The following is an 18,639-nucleotide window of genomic DNA, read 5'->3' on the forward strand; positions in this document are numbered from 1 at the left end:
AAACCGCAAAAATGTCCGGCGGAAAAACAAGAACGTGCTCCAAGATATTGCGACGGCGAAGAACATCCTCACAAAGAGCATCAACGTTGACAGCGTGAACAGAAAAGACGCAAACCCCGCCACCGACAGTGACAGATCTGACAGCGCTGTCACTGAAGACGTCGAAGTGACAGCTGTTAGTGTGACGGAGCCGTGTGTGGACAGGGTTTGGCTCGAGGATCCGAATGATCCCAGGGGATGTATATATTTTCAGGTACGCATTTAAAAAAGTTCGGTTGATTTTCGCCGCGCTTAAGGCCTAAAGTAGTCATTTATTTTCTCAACATTGATTCCTTTAGAATTCTGTTTGATGTCATTTCTAATATTCTAGACACTACTACCGCTTCGAAAACAAATGGCGCTCTGAGAGAGAAGAAACGGCGCAAGAAACTCTCCCAGTCTTCTTATTTTGCGCTCTTTTCAAAGGAATATACAATATTGCATCGACATTGTTATTGCTATAAAATAATCATAATGTAGTCCCAGGCTATCCGATCACTTAGATATTTAGCTGTGGAGTTTTAGGATTTACGACAGAGCCATTTTTTAATAAAACATTTAAATTTATTTATAGATAATACCTGATCAGTGGCTGGGGCTTTTTTATAAAAGTGTATACATTTACCTTTAAAGCTATTATGTATCTTATGAAGCCTTCTTGAATTAGTTACAAGCAATCCCTTATTTCTAGTGTTATAAGAATGAAAATCACTATTGAGAGTAAAAAGGTGACTTTTTTTGTGAACGTATGTAAAATTTTCATAAATGTACTGACAATGAACAGTCATAATATTTATTTCTCGTGCTTTTTTGTTTGCATTTAACATATCACATGTTCTTTGGGGGTTTAACGAGAGAAATATTAATATTTTCTTACTGCAAGTGTGACATGGTTTGTTTTATTTAACAGATTTTCTGTTCTAATATGTTCAATCAAAAAAGTGCAAATATTTTGTTTTGATTTTTCTTGTACGGAATAAGCCGAACTTAGGCCGAATGACGAAGTTCTGTTCAAGCCATCGAAGTTCGGATTTACCGAATGCAAAACGAAGTTCGTCCCATCACTAGTAGAAAGTTTATTTTATTCCATTTTTTTATATTATTACCCACGTGAGTTGTCTGGTAGGGATACATGGTTGATAAAGCTCTTCTAAGTCTCTGGTATCTCTAGTCTTCATCTGAAAATGATCCTTGCGTAATGTATTTCTGGAAAGATCCAACAGATGTTGTTTTATTCATAATAAGTAAAAGTGCATGCGTAACATATCAGAAGTGAAATATGCATTCTGCATCTAAACTGAATTGAAGTCCTGGTACATGTTGCTAGGATGACACATGATTTCAATTTCGCTATGAAAGACATTATTATCACCGCCACCATATTCTATATTAAAATTTCCCTACGAATACTTTCAATCAAGCACTACCACTGCTTTGGAAACAAACGGCGCAATAATCTCTCTTACTTTGGCTTTTCAAGTATAAGTTGTAAACTACTGTGACATTATATACTTTTATTATAACATAATTGAATCCCTAGCTCACTAGCTAGGTCTAGGAAGAACACTGTTCTTCCACAGAGCGGTTTTCACGGAACTTTCTTCCACGTACTACAAAGCTGTGGAATGAGCTTCCTTGTGTGGTGTTCCCGGGACGATACGACATGGGTACCCTCAAAAAAAGCGGGTTTACCTTTCTGCCAACAACGCTCCTGTGAGACCTCTGCAGAACAATGTGCGGTGGTGACACTAACAGTATACTCTTCCATAAAAAAATAGTTATATACAATTTCTTTTTTCTATTGGGGCTAGCGTATTAACAAACATAACGTGCAAGAGAAAAATTTGTAAATGTATGATTGTAACAATCGAAATCACTATTAACAGCAAAAAGGTGACGAATTATGATAACGTATATTTAATTTACGGGAATACACTGAGAAGGATCATACATAATTTTTATTTATTAAAATTTTTGTCTGAGAGACTATGACAAAGCTGATATAATACAGCACATGTATTTAATTGTTATTTATGCAACTGTTGTGTAATAAGGAGTATTAACACATTAATGTGGATAATAGTATCACATGAGTGTTTTAATACCTAATTATCAACAGTTGCATACAAGAAAAACCTCTATTAAAGCTTCTTAAATAGTTAGCTTAGTGCCAACATTAAAACACCCAATGTCCTAATAACCATTACATCATCCAGACGAGTGTTGTAATTAAATTCAGTACAACATTACAACACTCGTTTGGATGATGTAATGGTTATTAGGACTGACCTTTTTAATGTTAACAGTAAGCTTACTGTTAAATATTATGGGTGTAGATAAAGATTATATCAGCTTTAAATTTAAATTTGACGCATAGTTCTGGTAATAGAGTCATCCTGCCACCACAAGTTGCGCCCGTTCTCGAGCATGACGCATGAGCCAGCCATCGCGCCCCTCGACTAATATTTTAGGGAAGGAAACGATCTGACCCTCGAACTAGAACTCGACCAAGTAACAAAAAATAATGTTTATCCTACATATTATGCAATACTCACCGAATACCTCTTTCATATTTCATATTTATATACTGTGTATCACTTTCAGGCACGTGTGGAAGTAATACGTCACTCCACGGCTATTTATCCTGGATTCCAATGTTCCGTACACGTGGGCAGTGTCAGACAGACTGCCATCATTGAGGTAAGTACTTGAATGCATGAATAAGATCTAAAATTGACAGCGCTGTCACCTTGGAACAAGACGTCAAAGTGACAGGTCTCGTTGGGTAGGCTGTCCCTTCCCTAAGGTATGGGATGATATTTTTTTTTGTATATTCGTCCACTAGAATTTAATCTCTGTAAATATTTAGGAATAGTTTAAAGATGTCAATATGCAGTCTGTCTTTTTGTACAATAAATAGAATTTTTCAAAAATCCTGCCTAAAGTTAGAGATAATGTATGCCACAATAGCATAAAACTACTACATTATGAAGTGTATCAATGTTGGAATCCTACGCCATGAGGTCATGTTTATTAATTTATTAATAATATTGTGAATTGTACATGTTTGATCTCACTTCTGACACCATGTTTTATGAATTTTTTTTTGTAATTTACTTGGTCGGAGATCTTAATAATGAAACTCGTTCGTACGAACAGCGTGAACTTTCATTAATCTATATCCCAGTGTTATCTTAGATTACTACATATATCCATAGACAAATACAATAATAGTCTAAAATTTGTTAATGATTTGCTTATTTTCAAAAAATAAAATTTATAATTTTTGAATTTCTTTATTTTACTATATGTATTCAGTAAAAGTAATTTGTACTACTGTTTTCATATTCTCTTTGAGGTTATAAGTATTTTACTTAAGGAAGACGCATGTCTGATTGCCTGTGTCGATGTCATTAGTGTTCGAACATGTATTTATTACAAATTAAACTTGTAACCAAAAATTATCAACGATGCGGGACTCGAACCCGCACCTCTCAGAATCCGTCCAAGCGCTTTTACCTACTGAGCCAACTTATCGAGTGACACATCGTTCGTAAATCTTGTATGTCTTGTTTCAACTCTCTGGTTGTGGCTTCATCTACAGGATCCACTTTACAGTTGTTAACCTGCTCAACCCCAATATCTGCATATTAGGAAATTTACTCGATATGTCGCTCTACAAATTTAAACAATTTGATTATTTTAAAGTAATATTACTCAACCTCACTCCTGGGTTAGAATATTTTGGTTAGATAATGGGTACCACAACGGCGCCTATTTCTGCCGTGAAGCAGTAATGTGTAGTTCTTGTAGCTAGTGAAATTACTGGGCAAATGAGACTAAACATCTTATATCTCAAGGTGACGAGCGCAATTATGGTAGTGCCGCTCAGAATTTTTGGGTTGTTCATGAATCCTGAGTGACACTGCATTGTAATGGGCAGGGTGTATCAATTACCATCAGATGAACGTCCTACTCGTCCCTTATTTTCAATTAAAAAAAGTATAACAGGTTGTATTTATTGTTCCCAAGCAGTAATAATGATCCGTTGTCGCAGGGTATCCTGTCTCCTCAGAGCGTCCTCCGAGCTGGCGAGAGCGCGTCCGTCGTGTTTAGGTTCGTGCGATGTCCAGAGTACCTGGTCTCCGGCAGACGGCTGCTGTTCACTGCTGGACTGGGCACCAGGTATATTTATTTGTAAGATAATAATGGACGATTACATTGATACCTTAAAATTGTTTACACCCATTTTTACATGTTTTCTGGCAAAATAAAGGATGTATTTATTTATTTATTGCGTTATGGTTCAAATCATATGTCGGTATTATTTGCAGATCATAACACATTGACTATGGAGTCTACTCTTTACGTCACTACTAATCACTACATAATATTAAACTCAAAAACTACTGCACTGATTTTCATGCTGTTTTCACTAATCCTTTAAATAAATAGATTATAATCCTTATCATTTTATTACTACATTTTATAAAATCATCCAGAAATACGTTTTGAAGTGAAACTTCTAATGCGACTTCCAAAATGGAGGGGGCTATGAAAGAACTGTTGCGTTAAACGTTCAACGCTCTTGGGTAGTGGTTTTGCTGTTTTTTTTTGATGCAGCTTGTGCAAGAAATATTGAAAACGTACCGTATCTTACTGTAGTTATCATAATCCCATTGTAAATGTTTATAGATTTGGATATTTCTCCACTTGAAAATGATACTTAAAAGATGCGATCAATTGTGAATCATAAGAAATGTTACTAAAGTTTGTCTTAAAGAAACAATATGATTTCACTGAAAATTTATATCTACCCTTTCCTATTTTCATTTCCAAATTACGAAGTTTCATTTCCAAATTACGAAGTTTCATTTCTTCCGCGCGGAGGGACTCCACGCATTTTTTTCTTTGTTTCATCTTTGACTAATTAAATATTTTCTAATTATTAAATATTGACTAATTAAAGATTACACATATCCGATGGCTTTAGACTACATTACTCCCGAATACTTACATCATTTTTTTCTATTGACAGAACAGCGTCTGTCGGGTGAGCCTGAAAACTAATAAAAAATAATGAATCGGTAACTTAATATGTTTTTCTTTTTGTTTCAGGGGTATTGGAAGAATTACGCAGACGTTTCCCTTCATACCTTGAAGTTTGAATAACACGATTTGATAAAATGGCTTCAATGTCTACTGTGCGCTGGTAGCGATGCACAAAAAATTTAAAGTCAACGACCCGACTTTTCGGAATTCGCCACCTTGTAAATTATTATTAGTTGGTTTTTAGATAACTAATTGACTAATAAATGTTTAAGTAGTTTTTTTATTAACATTACTGTTGTAATGCAGCAATGACAATTTCATTTTGTTTTCTTTGTGGGCAATACTCTATTCATAATACGAAGTTTATTATGACATAATTTAACAAAGATTTTCCAAAAATAAATGGCTGATTACGTTAGTAACTCTTTATCTAAACAAAAATTTAACTTTTTAATGAATGGTTTATTAGTATTTATGTTGTGAGAACTTTTATCTGTTAAATTGTTGCTTCGTATTTTGATCCTGTAATTTCTGTAGGATAATGAGCTAAGGTATCGTTGCCGAACATCAAAAATGGAAATGTGTGAGTTAATAATTATTTATGCAACTGTTGCGTAATAAGGGATATTAAAACATGAATGTGATAATAGTATCACATGATTGTTGTAGTACCCAATTATCAACAGCTGTTGCATACAAGACTTTATCTACACCCATAATATGAATCCTCTATAAAAGATTCTGAAACAGTTAGCTTACTGCTAACATTAAAAAAGCCAGTCCTAAAACCATTACATCATCCAAACGAGTGTTGTAATGTTGTACTGAATTTAATTACAACACTCGTTTGGATGATGTAATGGTTATTAGGACATTTGGTAATAACACATAAAGCATGGGTGTAGATAAAAAATTTAACAGCACCTTATTTAAGTACTTATAACTAATTAGTTATTTGTAAAGTGAAATCACTCACTTCTGGGATTAATTGTACATATTAATTTATAAAAAAGCAATTCAAAATAGCGGCGTTTAATACTTAGACACGCTCTTTAGAAAAGAAAGAGCGCTGCCATTAGTTTCTCGTAATTTAGTCATTTTAAATTTTCTCTTTATCCAAGTATACATTCTAATTTTCAGCAATAACACGGCAATTTGTTATAAAAAATACTATAGTTATATTTATTATTTTTCGTGATATTATGTGTAATAAAATTTTCATTTATGTATTAGCTTAACCGATAATATATCCGGACAGATTTATAATCATACTTAAATTAATATTTATCCACAATTCATTAATATTAATACTAATAAACACAAATATTTAAGTAAATTTTACAGAATTTATAATAGGTGTAATTTAATTGATAGTACGCCATTTATTTCAAAATGGCGGCGACATTTTTGCTCAAAAAAGTCCCGTTAGTCAAGTTTTACTTTCTAAGTGGCATAGAAATTAGAATAAAATATTTTGCCTAATATATGATAAAAGGGCGATAAAACTAAAAAATATGTTCAATTTGTTACTATTAATTACTAAACGTAATTTTTTTTTGTTTGCTTTTAATTCATAAAAAGAACTAGGTATAATGTAGGTACTTACTCATAAAATTCTTTGCTATCTGTTTTTTTTTGTTTCATAGATTTAGATATTATGGGCTTTCTGTGAAGTTTCAAATAAAAACCAGTTGTCAATTCTCAGTGAACATGCAACTACAGCTGTTAAATACAGTGATTTAATATAATTACTTTTATTTAATTATAAGTAATACTGATTAAAAACTGACAGAATTAGTAATTTTTAAGTAAATCATACTTTAAGTGTATTTTATTTTTATTTTTTCTTTAAGAAATGTACATAGATGTAATATTTTGATGTAGCTGTTTAAAAATAATATAAAATATTATTGGTTCTCATAAGAAACCCGCATTAAATGAGTACAACTCGGTAATATATACGCATGTTTGTAGGGGCTATAAACACTATTGAATTTGTATTGTAGGGCATGCAAGTATTTAAAATGTGAGATATATAATAATCACGCAAATCAAATCAAATATCTTTTCAATTTATCGCGCACAGACATATTGCAACCTTGCAAAATGTTGACTATAGGTACCCCCCGACAACACTGTCGATGCAGTGATGATTCTTTGGCCTATGGATTTGCATCCAGTGCCACTGAATAAAAAAATTATAATTCTGAAGTTTTCCTAATGTCAAGCAGCCTTGCAAACGCGGGAAACGCCACGCCCGAATAAACAAATCGCATATGTCCATTTGTAAACATTTTGCATATTCATGGTTTTTATATATGGGTATAACTTTATGCCAAGTTTGTTTGTAAGGCCGGTAAGGTTTTTTTCTTTGAAAAATATCAAAGATTAGAGTAGAAAGTAGGTGTTCAGTAGTATTTGTATATTTCTTTATGTTGTAAACATAAATAATCAAATATGTGTGTTTTATCTAATGAATCTCTTGTAGATTGGATCGAGTAGCGGTTAGTCCATTTATAATTATTAATTGCAACATTGACTGCACTGCTTCGTAGTGTTTTAAAATATTATATTATATATATATATTATAGTGTAGAAATGTTTACGGTGATTAGAGCGACACAAATGACGATAACTGTGTTAAACTATTTAAAATTATCTTACTTCAACCATTTTTTATGACAGTGAGGGACAAGACAAGCAGGACGTTCAGCTGATGGTAATTGATACGCCCTGCCCATTACAATGCAGTGCCGCTCAGGATTGTTGAAAAAATCAAAAGTTCTAGGCGGCACTACAATTGCGCTCGTCACCGTCTTATGTGTCAAACATAGGATGTTAAGTCTCATTTGCCCAGTAATTTTACTTACTAGCTACGGCGCTCTTCAGACTAAAATACAGTTATGCTTACAAAACACTGCTTCAGAAAAAGGCGCTGTTGTGGTACCCATAATCTAGCCGGCATTCTGTGCAAACGAGCCTCCGTTTGAGAAGTAGCTGTAAATGTTGATTTAAGAGAGGCAACGAGTTTCGTGCCACTTCTTCTTTTTAAGCCAACCTTGTCCATAGTGGTGGTGAATATAAAATGAAATCTTTTTTCATTCATAAGTGTAATTTCCCTGACCTTCACGAGTAATGTGATTTTGATTTGAAAATATAAGATTACGCAGAAGCGCCCACCACTAATATAAGCCTAATACTTTTTTTTAATGATATATCCCATATATTTCAGGCGGCATATGTATGATAATGAGATGACAAATTATAAAGATTCAAAGATATCAGAATGCTTTATTTATTCTACCTACGTCATTATTATAAAACAATATTTTTGCACACGCCCACAACTCGGCCATACTATAATCTGATTATAAAAAAATTATGGATGAAATAGAGACACCGAAAATAGGTTTTTTCATAATATATTTCAAAATAATCGACAATTTTTTTAATTATTACACTATTCTTTGTAAAAGTTATTATTCAGGAGTTTCACATTACTTTTTACAGAATAAATATTTGTATGTCGGTCTTTTTACCTAGTCTATGGTTCTCAGCACTGTTTTAAATAAATAAATAATTTGATTGTCATTTTGGTTTTCATTTCTTTCATTACAGGATTGGCTACAGATATAGAATTTGGTACATCTGGTGGTTATATTATATTTATGTATATTTCTGTAAAGATATAAATTGTTTTGTGTGAATTTTGTTTTCCCAAAATCCACATTCTTGTGAGGAAAGTTCTTTTTTAAAATGTGAATGAATTGTGATATGTAGAAATATGTAAACTATTGCCTACGGGCAACAAATAAGTATTAACCAAGCGAAATAAATAAATACAACAGTAAATTAAAATTATTTATTATTACAAAAATACATTTTAAAAAAAGCTTTAAAATGCAAAATTATTACTTATATCAAAACTTACATCTACTGTCATCGATAAAATCAATCATTGTAAATCAGGTAATTACAATGCCTAAAAACAAAAAAGATGACCTATATTATTTGAGAACTTTCTTAGGAGGCGTTAATTTTTTTTATGTACCAGGGGCAAACAGGCGAGAGGCAAACGGGCTAGAGGCTAACGTGACGTATGTAGTGATGCAAATATTTTTTCAAAGCAACGCAAAGCAAATCATATCTCGGCATAACTGATATAGAGCAATTAAAATTTAACTATGACACAATCATATTCGTTCCATTTAAAACATGAAAATTGTATAAACAAGATCATTGTACCAGTGGACATAAATTATAAATGCATTCGCCCTTATTTTAGTAGCCCTAATTACACCGGGACACCATGGTGGCGTTACCAGTCGCCGCTACCATATAAACACATACAACTCTATACGGACATAATCACCTGGTGTCAGTTTGGTGGCGCGACCAGCTAGGACGCGTCATGACTATGGTGTCTAAGTTTGGTAGCTTACGGACACCATGGTGACGCAACCAGTCCCGTTGAATTAATGCCCTGAAGGCAACTCCATTCTATTTATTCATCTCTTTATATTACCGAAAATTCACCACATTTTTTTAAATTGATAACCCTCACTTCTAGGATTAATACACAAATAAAATTTGATACACAAAATTTTATGAACGATGCGGGACTCGAACCCACGACCTCCGGCGTTCCATGCCGGTGCTCTAACCAACTCAGCTAACCGTTCGAGTCCCGCATCGTTCATAAAATTTTGTTTTTCAGATTTTATTTGTGTCTTATAACAATTTTATTTTTTACTTCTGAAACAAATACGAATTATTACGGGTTAGTGGCGCATTGATATCTTGTTTTGACGTTTGCTTTCAATCGTCATGAAATCTATTCGCCCATTTCATAGAATGCAGTGAAGTGCTTGGAGCCTTGATTGCATGCGTGTGAGTATCAGACTTCAGACGAATTAACCATTGGATACGAGACCAAAGAGGAATGAAATAAACTAATTTTCGCGGGATGGCGTAAAATTACAATCGGCTAACATGGCAATAGCGCATGAAATCTATAATTTTCTTATCCTTAGATATTCATACGGCTAAATAGATTCTTGTTATTAGGCAACGCATGACAGGCCAGGTTTATTACTTAAGTGAGCTTGTGAAGCTACGTCTTACACTCGCGACATGTGTGTCACTTTGTGTTAGTGTTTGTGCGTTGATGAAAATAGAGGTCAACTGTTCGGCGCTACTTTTTTCGACGTGTTCACAGCTGATCCTGAAAAACGTTCGAAGCCACAAACATCACGTTTTAAGGAATTGCTGTTTAAATTTTAATAAATATTAGTGTATTCCATACATGTGGGTTGAGCTACTAAGTCATGATATCATTTAAAGTGTCAGTAGGGCTGCCATTGTTTGTCAGTCCGTTAATATGAATCATGTGACCAGTTTTGTGTTCATAACTCAATTTCGACATGATTGTGGTTTGGAACGTTTTTCTGGAATTACGTCCAAATAATCTTCGAATGAATGAATGTTTAGGTTATTTGAGTGTTTAATATTATACTAACAAAGCAGCACATTTGCACATACTTGTGACAACCTTCCACTTCGATAGCATGTGTTTTACTGCCAACGCCATTTTGGTTACTGAAGCTATTAAGCTAAGTAGCCAGTGGGGTAACAGGTGCACTGATCTCGACTGGACCACTGGACTGGCGGCTGTCAAAGTGCATTTGTGCCTGTTTGATATTCGCCATTTTGGCTCTGTTGGCCATGTAGCGAGAGTCTGCGTTACTAAAACTAGTGATGACAACCTCAGCAAACATCGATAGATGGTGGGAAACTATTTACAAAAAAAAATTGTGTACTTTATTTACACGGGAAATTAACGCAATTAATTCAAAATGCATAAAATACTTCAGAGTATTGTACGTTCCTTCGCAACCATTTGTATTATACGTCAAAATTAGTTCTCTGGACGCTCGCGAGTGGCGCTTCAAATAGACACAAAAAATTGTAGTCAAACATATGGCACAGCCTGTCCTGTGGTATTTATACAGTTCAGTGAACAGGAACAGTGGTTAATTCGTCCATGTGTCCAAATATATAAATAAAGAATAAACGCACGAATGGCGAATGAGTTGACATTGAAAAGGCGACGCGTCGGCAAACTGTAGTGGCGAAATGTACTTATTCCAGCCCTACAAATTGGTGACTTATTTACAGCATAGTAAACAGCTGAATGGCGCAAACAGAATTCACTACATCAAAACCCGACACGCTTTTTTTATATTTTCTACGCAATGGTACCTACCACACGCATGCGCACGATTTTAATTTGGATAAGAAAAGATTGTAGTTTCACTGGTATGCCCGTTGTTTTAATCTTAAATGTTATCTTTTTTTTTGGAATATAACTATCTACACCATTGTTAGTGTTCCATTCGCAGGCTGATATCTAAAGAGGATACCTTTCCGTTCCGGGAAAGATTATTATACGTGCACCAATAGATTGCTTATAATTAGGATGATTTGAGTGATTTTTCTGAAAGCCATACAAGCTATAAGATCATGCAAAATAAACCATCTTATAAACGAAATAAGGGTCAGAGCTTGGTGAGGGAATAATGTGCAGTATGGCACTTTCTGTTTTTGTGTATCGGAAAAATTCTAGTTCCCTGGGGCACTGCCGATTTCGGAGGGTTAAACTTTGCGCAGACTTTTCTGACGTAAAACTTAGCTGAGTATAATCTTAGCATTATCTTTAATTTCGTTTTTATAATTGTTTGACAGCTGAAATTATACTGAGCTTAAGTTAAGACCGGCCAATAGAAAAGTCAAGTTCGCGTTCTATCACACTCAGCTAAGTTTTACTTGAGTAAAGTCTTAGAAAAGTCTAAGTATATATATATATATGTCTATGTTATAATCATTGTATACTCTTTTTTCTGCGACGATCTAAAAACACCCTGCGTACGAGCCTGAGAGAGAAGCCTAATAATAGACCAAACTACAAAGAGAAAATTTAAATGAAAGTTGGAATTGAAACATGGAATCCTCGGAAATACTACCCCTGAGAGGTAAAATAAGGGATGGACTGTAATGTAAGGAAGTCAGCCCGGTTCAAACATGTTTGACATTTTAAATGCGGGCTCCTGGTTCGAACTACTAGTCCTCCTAGGAAATTTCCTCCTCTTTCAGAATCTTTTTCTGAAATTTCTTAAATATTAATAGTTTATGAAATATTGGCATAAAACAAAATGCCATTGTTTTTTCATCTTTAATTGTTTATAACTTTTGCAATTTTTTGTATGCTAATACACGCTTTTGGCACTTTTTTCTAGGCGTCACTCCGGATCCAACGAGCTATCGCACATAATTTCAAGAGCAATATCTCTATTTTGTACCATTTTCAACTTGTCGACTAGACTATACAGAGAATATAGAATAAAGAGTTTCGGAGGACAAATTTAGGGCTTAGGGAATTAGGGGTTGAAAGTACGCCTACGCCTTTACATGGGCTTTTCGTCAATTTTCAAGCAAAAAGACAAAGCGCAACGCAAAAAACTTTTTTATTCACTGGACTATATTATATGGGAGTATTCAGCACATCCGACTTCTAATTTCTCTAAATAATTCTGTGGTTGTGGTGTCACAGTGTATCAAACCACTGACACTTAGGATATAAAATCTTAACTGATATACAAAACATAAATATACATATTACCAATATTCTGCGAAATTAAAATAAACGAATCTTAAAAATAGTTACATTAGTTCCGGGGCTTAGCCCGAGCAAAAACTCACAAAATCAGTAATCGTGACGTCATTTGAGGTTATATTTTTACAATTCGCGACAATTGCCTTAATAATCTATTTAAATCTATTATGCATTGAAGTTAATTCCACATAACTTGAATTTTATTCATATTATTATTAAAACATATACGTAATGACATAAATCAGCAATCCACATTCGTGTTACATCTACAAACTAGACACTAGACACAATCAAAAAATAATAGTATTTAACAAAAAGTAACTTCCACATTATGCATTCATTTTAAGAGGGTACCTCTAAAATTTTTATAAAATCAACTAGAAAAACGTGAGTAAGTTAACAAGTTCAGAGTAAAATACATAGACCAATATTGATCTAATACAAATTGTGTTATAGTAAAACAAGAGTATTCGAAAAATCATTAAAATAATTCATCATCAAATGAAAAGGGTTTCAAAAATTTGAGGAAATTTTATCCAGCTGTAATTCTGTCACAGATTAAAGATGTACTTTTAATCTATTATTCATCTGAAGTAATTCGTTAACAATAAACATTACCTTGAATTTATCGAGAAGTTATAGTCACATGCAAGTTTCAAGGTATCTTCATTGATTTAAGTAGACAATATGTTTACAACTAAGCTTCTGTTAAACTTAAACTAAACTTACAGTTTTAATACTTTTCGTCGCTACCAAAATCAGTTGTGGTAGTAATTAGTTTTGATTTAAGTCTTTCCGCAGCAAGATAAGTATCTGAGGTCGGAGCACCGTTCGCAGCCGGCCGATATTCGGTCACCACTAGCTCGTCAATATTAAAACTATTCTCTCTGTGAGTTCGCATATGCACGCCGAGGCTCTCGCAGAGTATTTGCAAATCACATATTTTGCACGCAATATATTCGGTCGGATCTAAAGGCGTATGCGCACGAACATGATCGAAGCACATTTCAGCTACGACGAAATAAACATCACATTCTGCGCATTTGAATAGATTAGAGTTCGCTGGATTCAATTTAGACCTTTTGTCATCATAAGATTTTCTAGTTCTATCAGGATCTGTTTTCAGGGTAGTTCCAAGAGTTTCAACTCCCATTTGCGCTGTGTCATCTCGATGCGCTGCATCATTTGGATGAATGACTTTGATTGTGTAATCATCTCTTGTAAATGAGAAGTCAATGTGATGTTTTACTTTGTGCTTCTCAATTACTTCTTCAGTGAAATATAGCTGACATTCACTACACAAGACTTTGCTTGTGTTATGGTCGCCAATTTTTAAATGCGTCCTTGCCGTAGCCGAATACATGAAATGCAAATCGCATACACCACATTTAAAAAGACATCTCGCAAAACTTAGTGGAATGATAGATCTGATCGGGACGACTTCGGACGACAATTTGACGACGAAGTTAGTATTGGGTTCGTCATTCTTGTGATGCTTGATGCGGTGTTTGGGTATGATATTTTTAGTAAAAAATAGGTTGCATAACGTGCATTTAGCTCGGGAAATCTTTTTATGATTACCGTTGTTCATGTGGTACGTAATACCTGAAGCACTCATGTAATGCACGCCACACACAACGCATTTGTACAAAACATCATCCGCTTCAGCGTCAGCTACCATGTGATTATTTTGTATATCAATTATTTTGTTATCGTCATTTACTTCGGTGTCGCTCTCATCGACATTCTCTTCTTCCACACTGACCTTTTCAACTTCATCACCCCCCAAATCGTTCGTAGTATCGGCATCGTCTATAATAGTTATATCATCGCCGTCTGAATTAATATCAAGTTCAGCTTCCTCGTACGAGACTTCCATTTGGCACAAATTTTGCACAGACAGTTTCACAAACGTATCAATATTTAAATCTTTTACGGTGTAGTTGTTTTTTGTGTGGTGCCAAAGTACATGGTGCTGGTAACTGAGACTGGAAAATTTTATATCACAGGGAGAACAGTCTCTAAAGCGTTTAATCAAATGATTGTTATCAAAATGGCCAACGATTCCCCTCTCTGATGAGTAGTACACGCCACATTCCTTACATAATTTTAGCCATTTATTTTCATCATCTGTATCCGAACAACCTACCTCAACGGTGGATACACAATAAAACTTGGATTCGCTACACTTCTGTCGTAATCTATGCTCTTCTATAGATGATCTATGAAATATCAGGTGACAGACGTCGCATCTTATTCCAAGTCTATCTTTGGAGCAATTAGGAATATGTACCAACAGACTACTCCGTCTGATAAATAACAGATTGCAGTCACATTTATACATTACTGACTTGATACAACGGAAGCGATTTTTATCGGATATTTTGTTTAAATCGCCCTGAAATCGTGTCCTGGTACCTTTACCTGACATGTAATCAATCAACCGACGCGTCGGTTGAGCCAACCTCTTTTTCGGTACTATTTCTGGTGTTTCTGATGTTTCACTTTTATCCGAGTTGAATGGTATAATATTTAAATCCTTTACTTTCAAATCTGGATACTTCGCATGGACAGTCTTATGGTACTTGTGTCCACGAAATTTCAAATTGCATATTTGACAAGTTCGTGAGCGGTCTTGGCAGCTGTGCAAATACAACTGCTTTTTTTGATGAACACACGTGCCGCAATTGGTACACTGGTATGCACTAAAACTTGACTTTGTGTGTTTCTCCGGTATTACACGTCCGTCCTTAAATTTAATAAACTTCACGGTGCTCCTGCTCAATTTCGGTTTAGTTAAATGTACTTGCTGGTGACTCTTCGCGAAATTTTTTAGATATTTCACGCCGCAGATGTTGCAGCAGATATACTGCTCTGAGTTCCTACATGAATGTTGGTTTATATTATGCAAGTGCAATACACAACCTTGGCAACGCACGCATTGGTAGAACACATAGCTCGCGTTACTAATTTTTCCCTTTTTAGGTATTTTATATGAAGGTTTCATTTTGGCACTGTTGTGTTTCAACAAGTGCTTTTTGTAATCGATCTTCTTAACCAGCAAACCACATTGCTGGCACCAGATAAATTTCAAACTATCTTTCGCTGGTACCTTGCTCAGTGCAAAGTTGATATCATAATCGTTTTTGGAGTTAAATCTTACTATCCGAAGCGAGGAGAAATCGTCCACACTGTGGTAGAACTCGTGTGCTAATTTCGCACTTTTGTTGAAAAACGGAATTTTGCATATGGAGCACTGGTGGATTTGCGTCGTTTCTGCGCACGCGTCGCGATTATGAGCGTGTTCTAGTACAGTACTCGGATCAACGAATAATTCGCAAGTGCTGCATTTATATAACGTTGGATTAGATGGCCCGTCCTGTATCAAAGTCAGTCTTACTCCTCTTTCGATGTCGTAGATGCTTTTCGCAAGTATATGCCGCCTTTGCTCCATAGACAACTCTGAGAACATATCAAGCCAATCATCTGTTAGTAGCTTGTTATAGTCAAAATTCAAAATCATTAGCGATGTCTTGCTTATATTACTTTCTTTGTGCAACGTTCTGTGTCTCTTGTACGATGGTTCGTCGAAGTTAAGGTCGCATTTCTCACAATGCATAATATTTACTCCATAGCTTTCCATATTGCAAAAATGGTTCTGACTATGCTCAACAACGGTATCGTATTTGTCTAAAATTATATCGCAAATAACGCAATGGTAGACTATATTCCACAATGATTGCATGGATATATATTTTTTCATGAGCTCGGGCATATCTTCTGATAAGTCATCCATGTTATAGTCATGAAAGGCTAGATGCAACTTGTATGCCAAATCGCTAAATTCTTCATTGCATTTTTTACATCGTTTGAATTTCTCTTCAAAACACGTGTGACCCCTGAGCCCCGGTCGACCGAAGAACTTTACGTGGCACTGTTGACATTTCAAATATTTCGGCATCGGCGGTTTTATTGCTTCGGATGTATTCAGGTCTAGAAATCGGAAATCTTTGAGGCTGAGCCCGTTCATCTTTTGGTGATCCTTCAAGTGAGTCATCATACCTTTGATACTAAATGTCAGTCCACATATTTTACAGAACCGCTTTTGCATACTAAAGCAACGTCCCTTCACATGGACTTCTTTCCTGACACGGAAGTATGTGTCACACTTCGTGCAGCAGTACAATGATATTTTAAATTTTTCTCTCTTAACCTCTGTTTGAGGGCTCTGCACAATTTTAGGTTTAGGCGTGGCTTTTGGTTTTGCAATTTCATTATTTACTAAACGTGCTTGTTTTACATTTACTTCCGCTGTTATGTAGTCAACCATAAAAATACTCAAATTTTTCGCATGAAGACATAGGTGTTTAGCTACTGATGATTCATGTATTTTTAAATTACATGTTGGACATGGCACTGTATGGCCTTGGCCGCAACCAACCGCGTGATACTTCGCGAAGTTTCTTTCATCATAACACACGCCACAATTAAGGCACCGACACACTACCCTACGAGGAAGGTCTTTGCTGTACGGGACCACAGAGAAACTTTCCGACACCTCGTGCTGTTTTCTGTGCATATTTTGGTCCACTTTTCGGAAGAATCGATCACATTGCGGACATTTCCACTCACCAGGGGATTGGACGCAGTGAACTGAATGGAAAAACGCAACTAAACCCGTCGTGAAATGAAGCGAACACTTATCACATTTGAACAAAACTCCTATTGGAACGGGGACATCTATGTTATTTGGCATTACTTTTGGAGATTTAAGTTGTGGTTCATTATTTAGTTTTATTATTTTATGCTTCCTTTCCGAACTAACTTGCAGTTTACGCTTTGGGCTATTGCTATGGACTTGCACACATTTCTCTGGGTGTTGATTCTTCATGTGAATATTATAGCTATTGAAGTTGTACAATCGGGATTTGCAAAAACGACATTGCGGGTCGTAGGGTCCAACTAACGGTTTCAACTTCGTCGTTTGGTGATTTCTCTGCGCGTGAATTGTGAAGTTCCTGCTGTTTATATACACACAGGAACATATCGGACATGTAAATATTTCCGCTGGTATCGATGTATCAGATTCATCATTTTCGCTCATTTCTATTCTTGTGTTAGGTTTTTCGTGCTTCAAATTCTGTTTGCAAGTACTTTTTACTGCTTTATAGAGCCTAATAGTGTCGAATCGCGCTGTGCTCTTGACCGCTTTGTTAGAATGGGGCAGTTTCGTTGTACTCTTGCGAGCAGTATTGCCAGGCATCATGACCAAAAGCGAATGCACGGACATCTTGTGTGCATCAATTGTGTTTTGAGTGGGGAAAAGGATGTCACACTGCTGGCAATAACAAGAGTTATTGTACAAAATGTACTCCCAGTTTGTCAAGAGTACTTTCGGACTGCATTTTAACTTTGGATCACTGAAAATCGTTGCTTTCGGTTTAGAGCCGAGTATTATTTTGTTTTGTGTCATGTGGTTGTATTCTGTGTCTTGGAAAACCGGTTCGATTTTGATTGGCAAAAACGCATTGGCATATTGTGTATAATCTGAAACAAAATAGAATTACATACAATAAAATAAAAATCTTTTATATTTTTTTATATAATCATCGTATTATACATTTATTTATTTACAGTGTGTACAGATTGATGCATATTCGGCACTCAATAACTCGTGCGTTTTCTATTATTATTTTTATTGTTTTTAACTAACACGTGTAAGTCATTGAGTAGCAGACGTTTCAAAATTTTGTTGCAGTTCACATATATTGTAATTGAAATCTATATATATAAAAATGAATTGCTGTTCGTTAGTCTCGCTAAAACTCGAGAACGGCTGGATCGATTTGGCTTATTTTGGTGTTGAATTATTTGTG

The 18,639-nt window shown here is 35.1% G+C and overlaps 2 protein-coding genes across 2 annotated transcripts in view; one reads left to right on the forward strand and one right to left on the reverse strand.

Annotated features, from left to right (window-relative positions):
- The window catches only part of LOC126973175 (GTP-binding protein 2-like), a 29,596-nt gene extending 25,356 nt beyond the window's left edge, over positions 1 to 4,240 (forward strand). Inside the window, exons 15-17 of the mRNA XM_050820391.1 lie at positions 205 to 253; positions 2,644 to 2,739; positions 4,097 to 4,240. Of these exons, the coding sequence (XP_050676348.1) occupies positions 205 to 253; positions 2,644 to 2,739; positions 4,097 to 4,240 (289 nt within the window). The remainder of the gene's footprint in view (positions 1 to 204; positions 254 to 2,643; positions 2,740 to 4,096) is intronic.
- A 4,699-nt stretch (positions 4,241 to 8,939) lies between these two features.
- LOC126975300 (uncharacterized) lies at positions 8,940 to 18,306 on the reverse strand. The gene has a single exon (XM_050823120.1). It carries the CDS (start codon positions 18,234 to 18,236, stop codon positions 13,497 to 13,499), a length of 4,740 nt encoding a protein of 1,579 aa, XP_050679077.1. The 5' UTR covers positions 18,237 to 18,306; the 3' UTR covers positions 8,940 to 13,496.
- Between the last annotated feature and the right edge of the window lie 333 nt (positions 18,307 to 18,639).

This window comes from Leptidea sinapis, chromosome 2 (assembly GCF_905404315.1).
Source record: "Leptidea sinapis chromosome 2, ilLepSina1.1, whole genome shotgun sequence".
NCBI lineage: Eukaryota > Metazoa > Arthropoda > Insecta > Lepidoptera > Pieridae > Leptidea > Leptidea sinapis.

Bases quoted from the DNA above. Each gene is read 5' to 3' on its own strand.
- LOC126975300 (XM_050823120.1), bottom strand. From the start codon at position 18,236: ATGACACAAAACAAAATAATACTCGGCTCTAAACCGAAAGCAACGATT.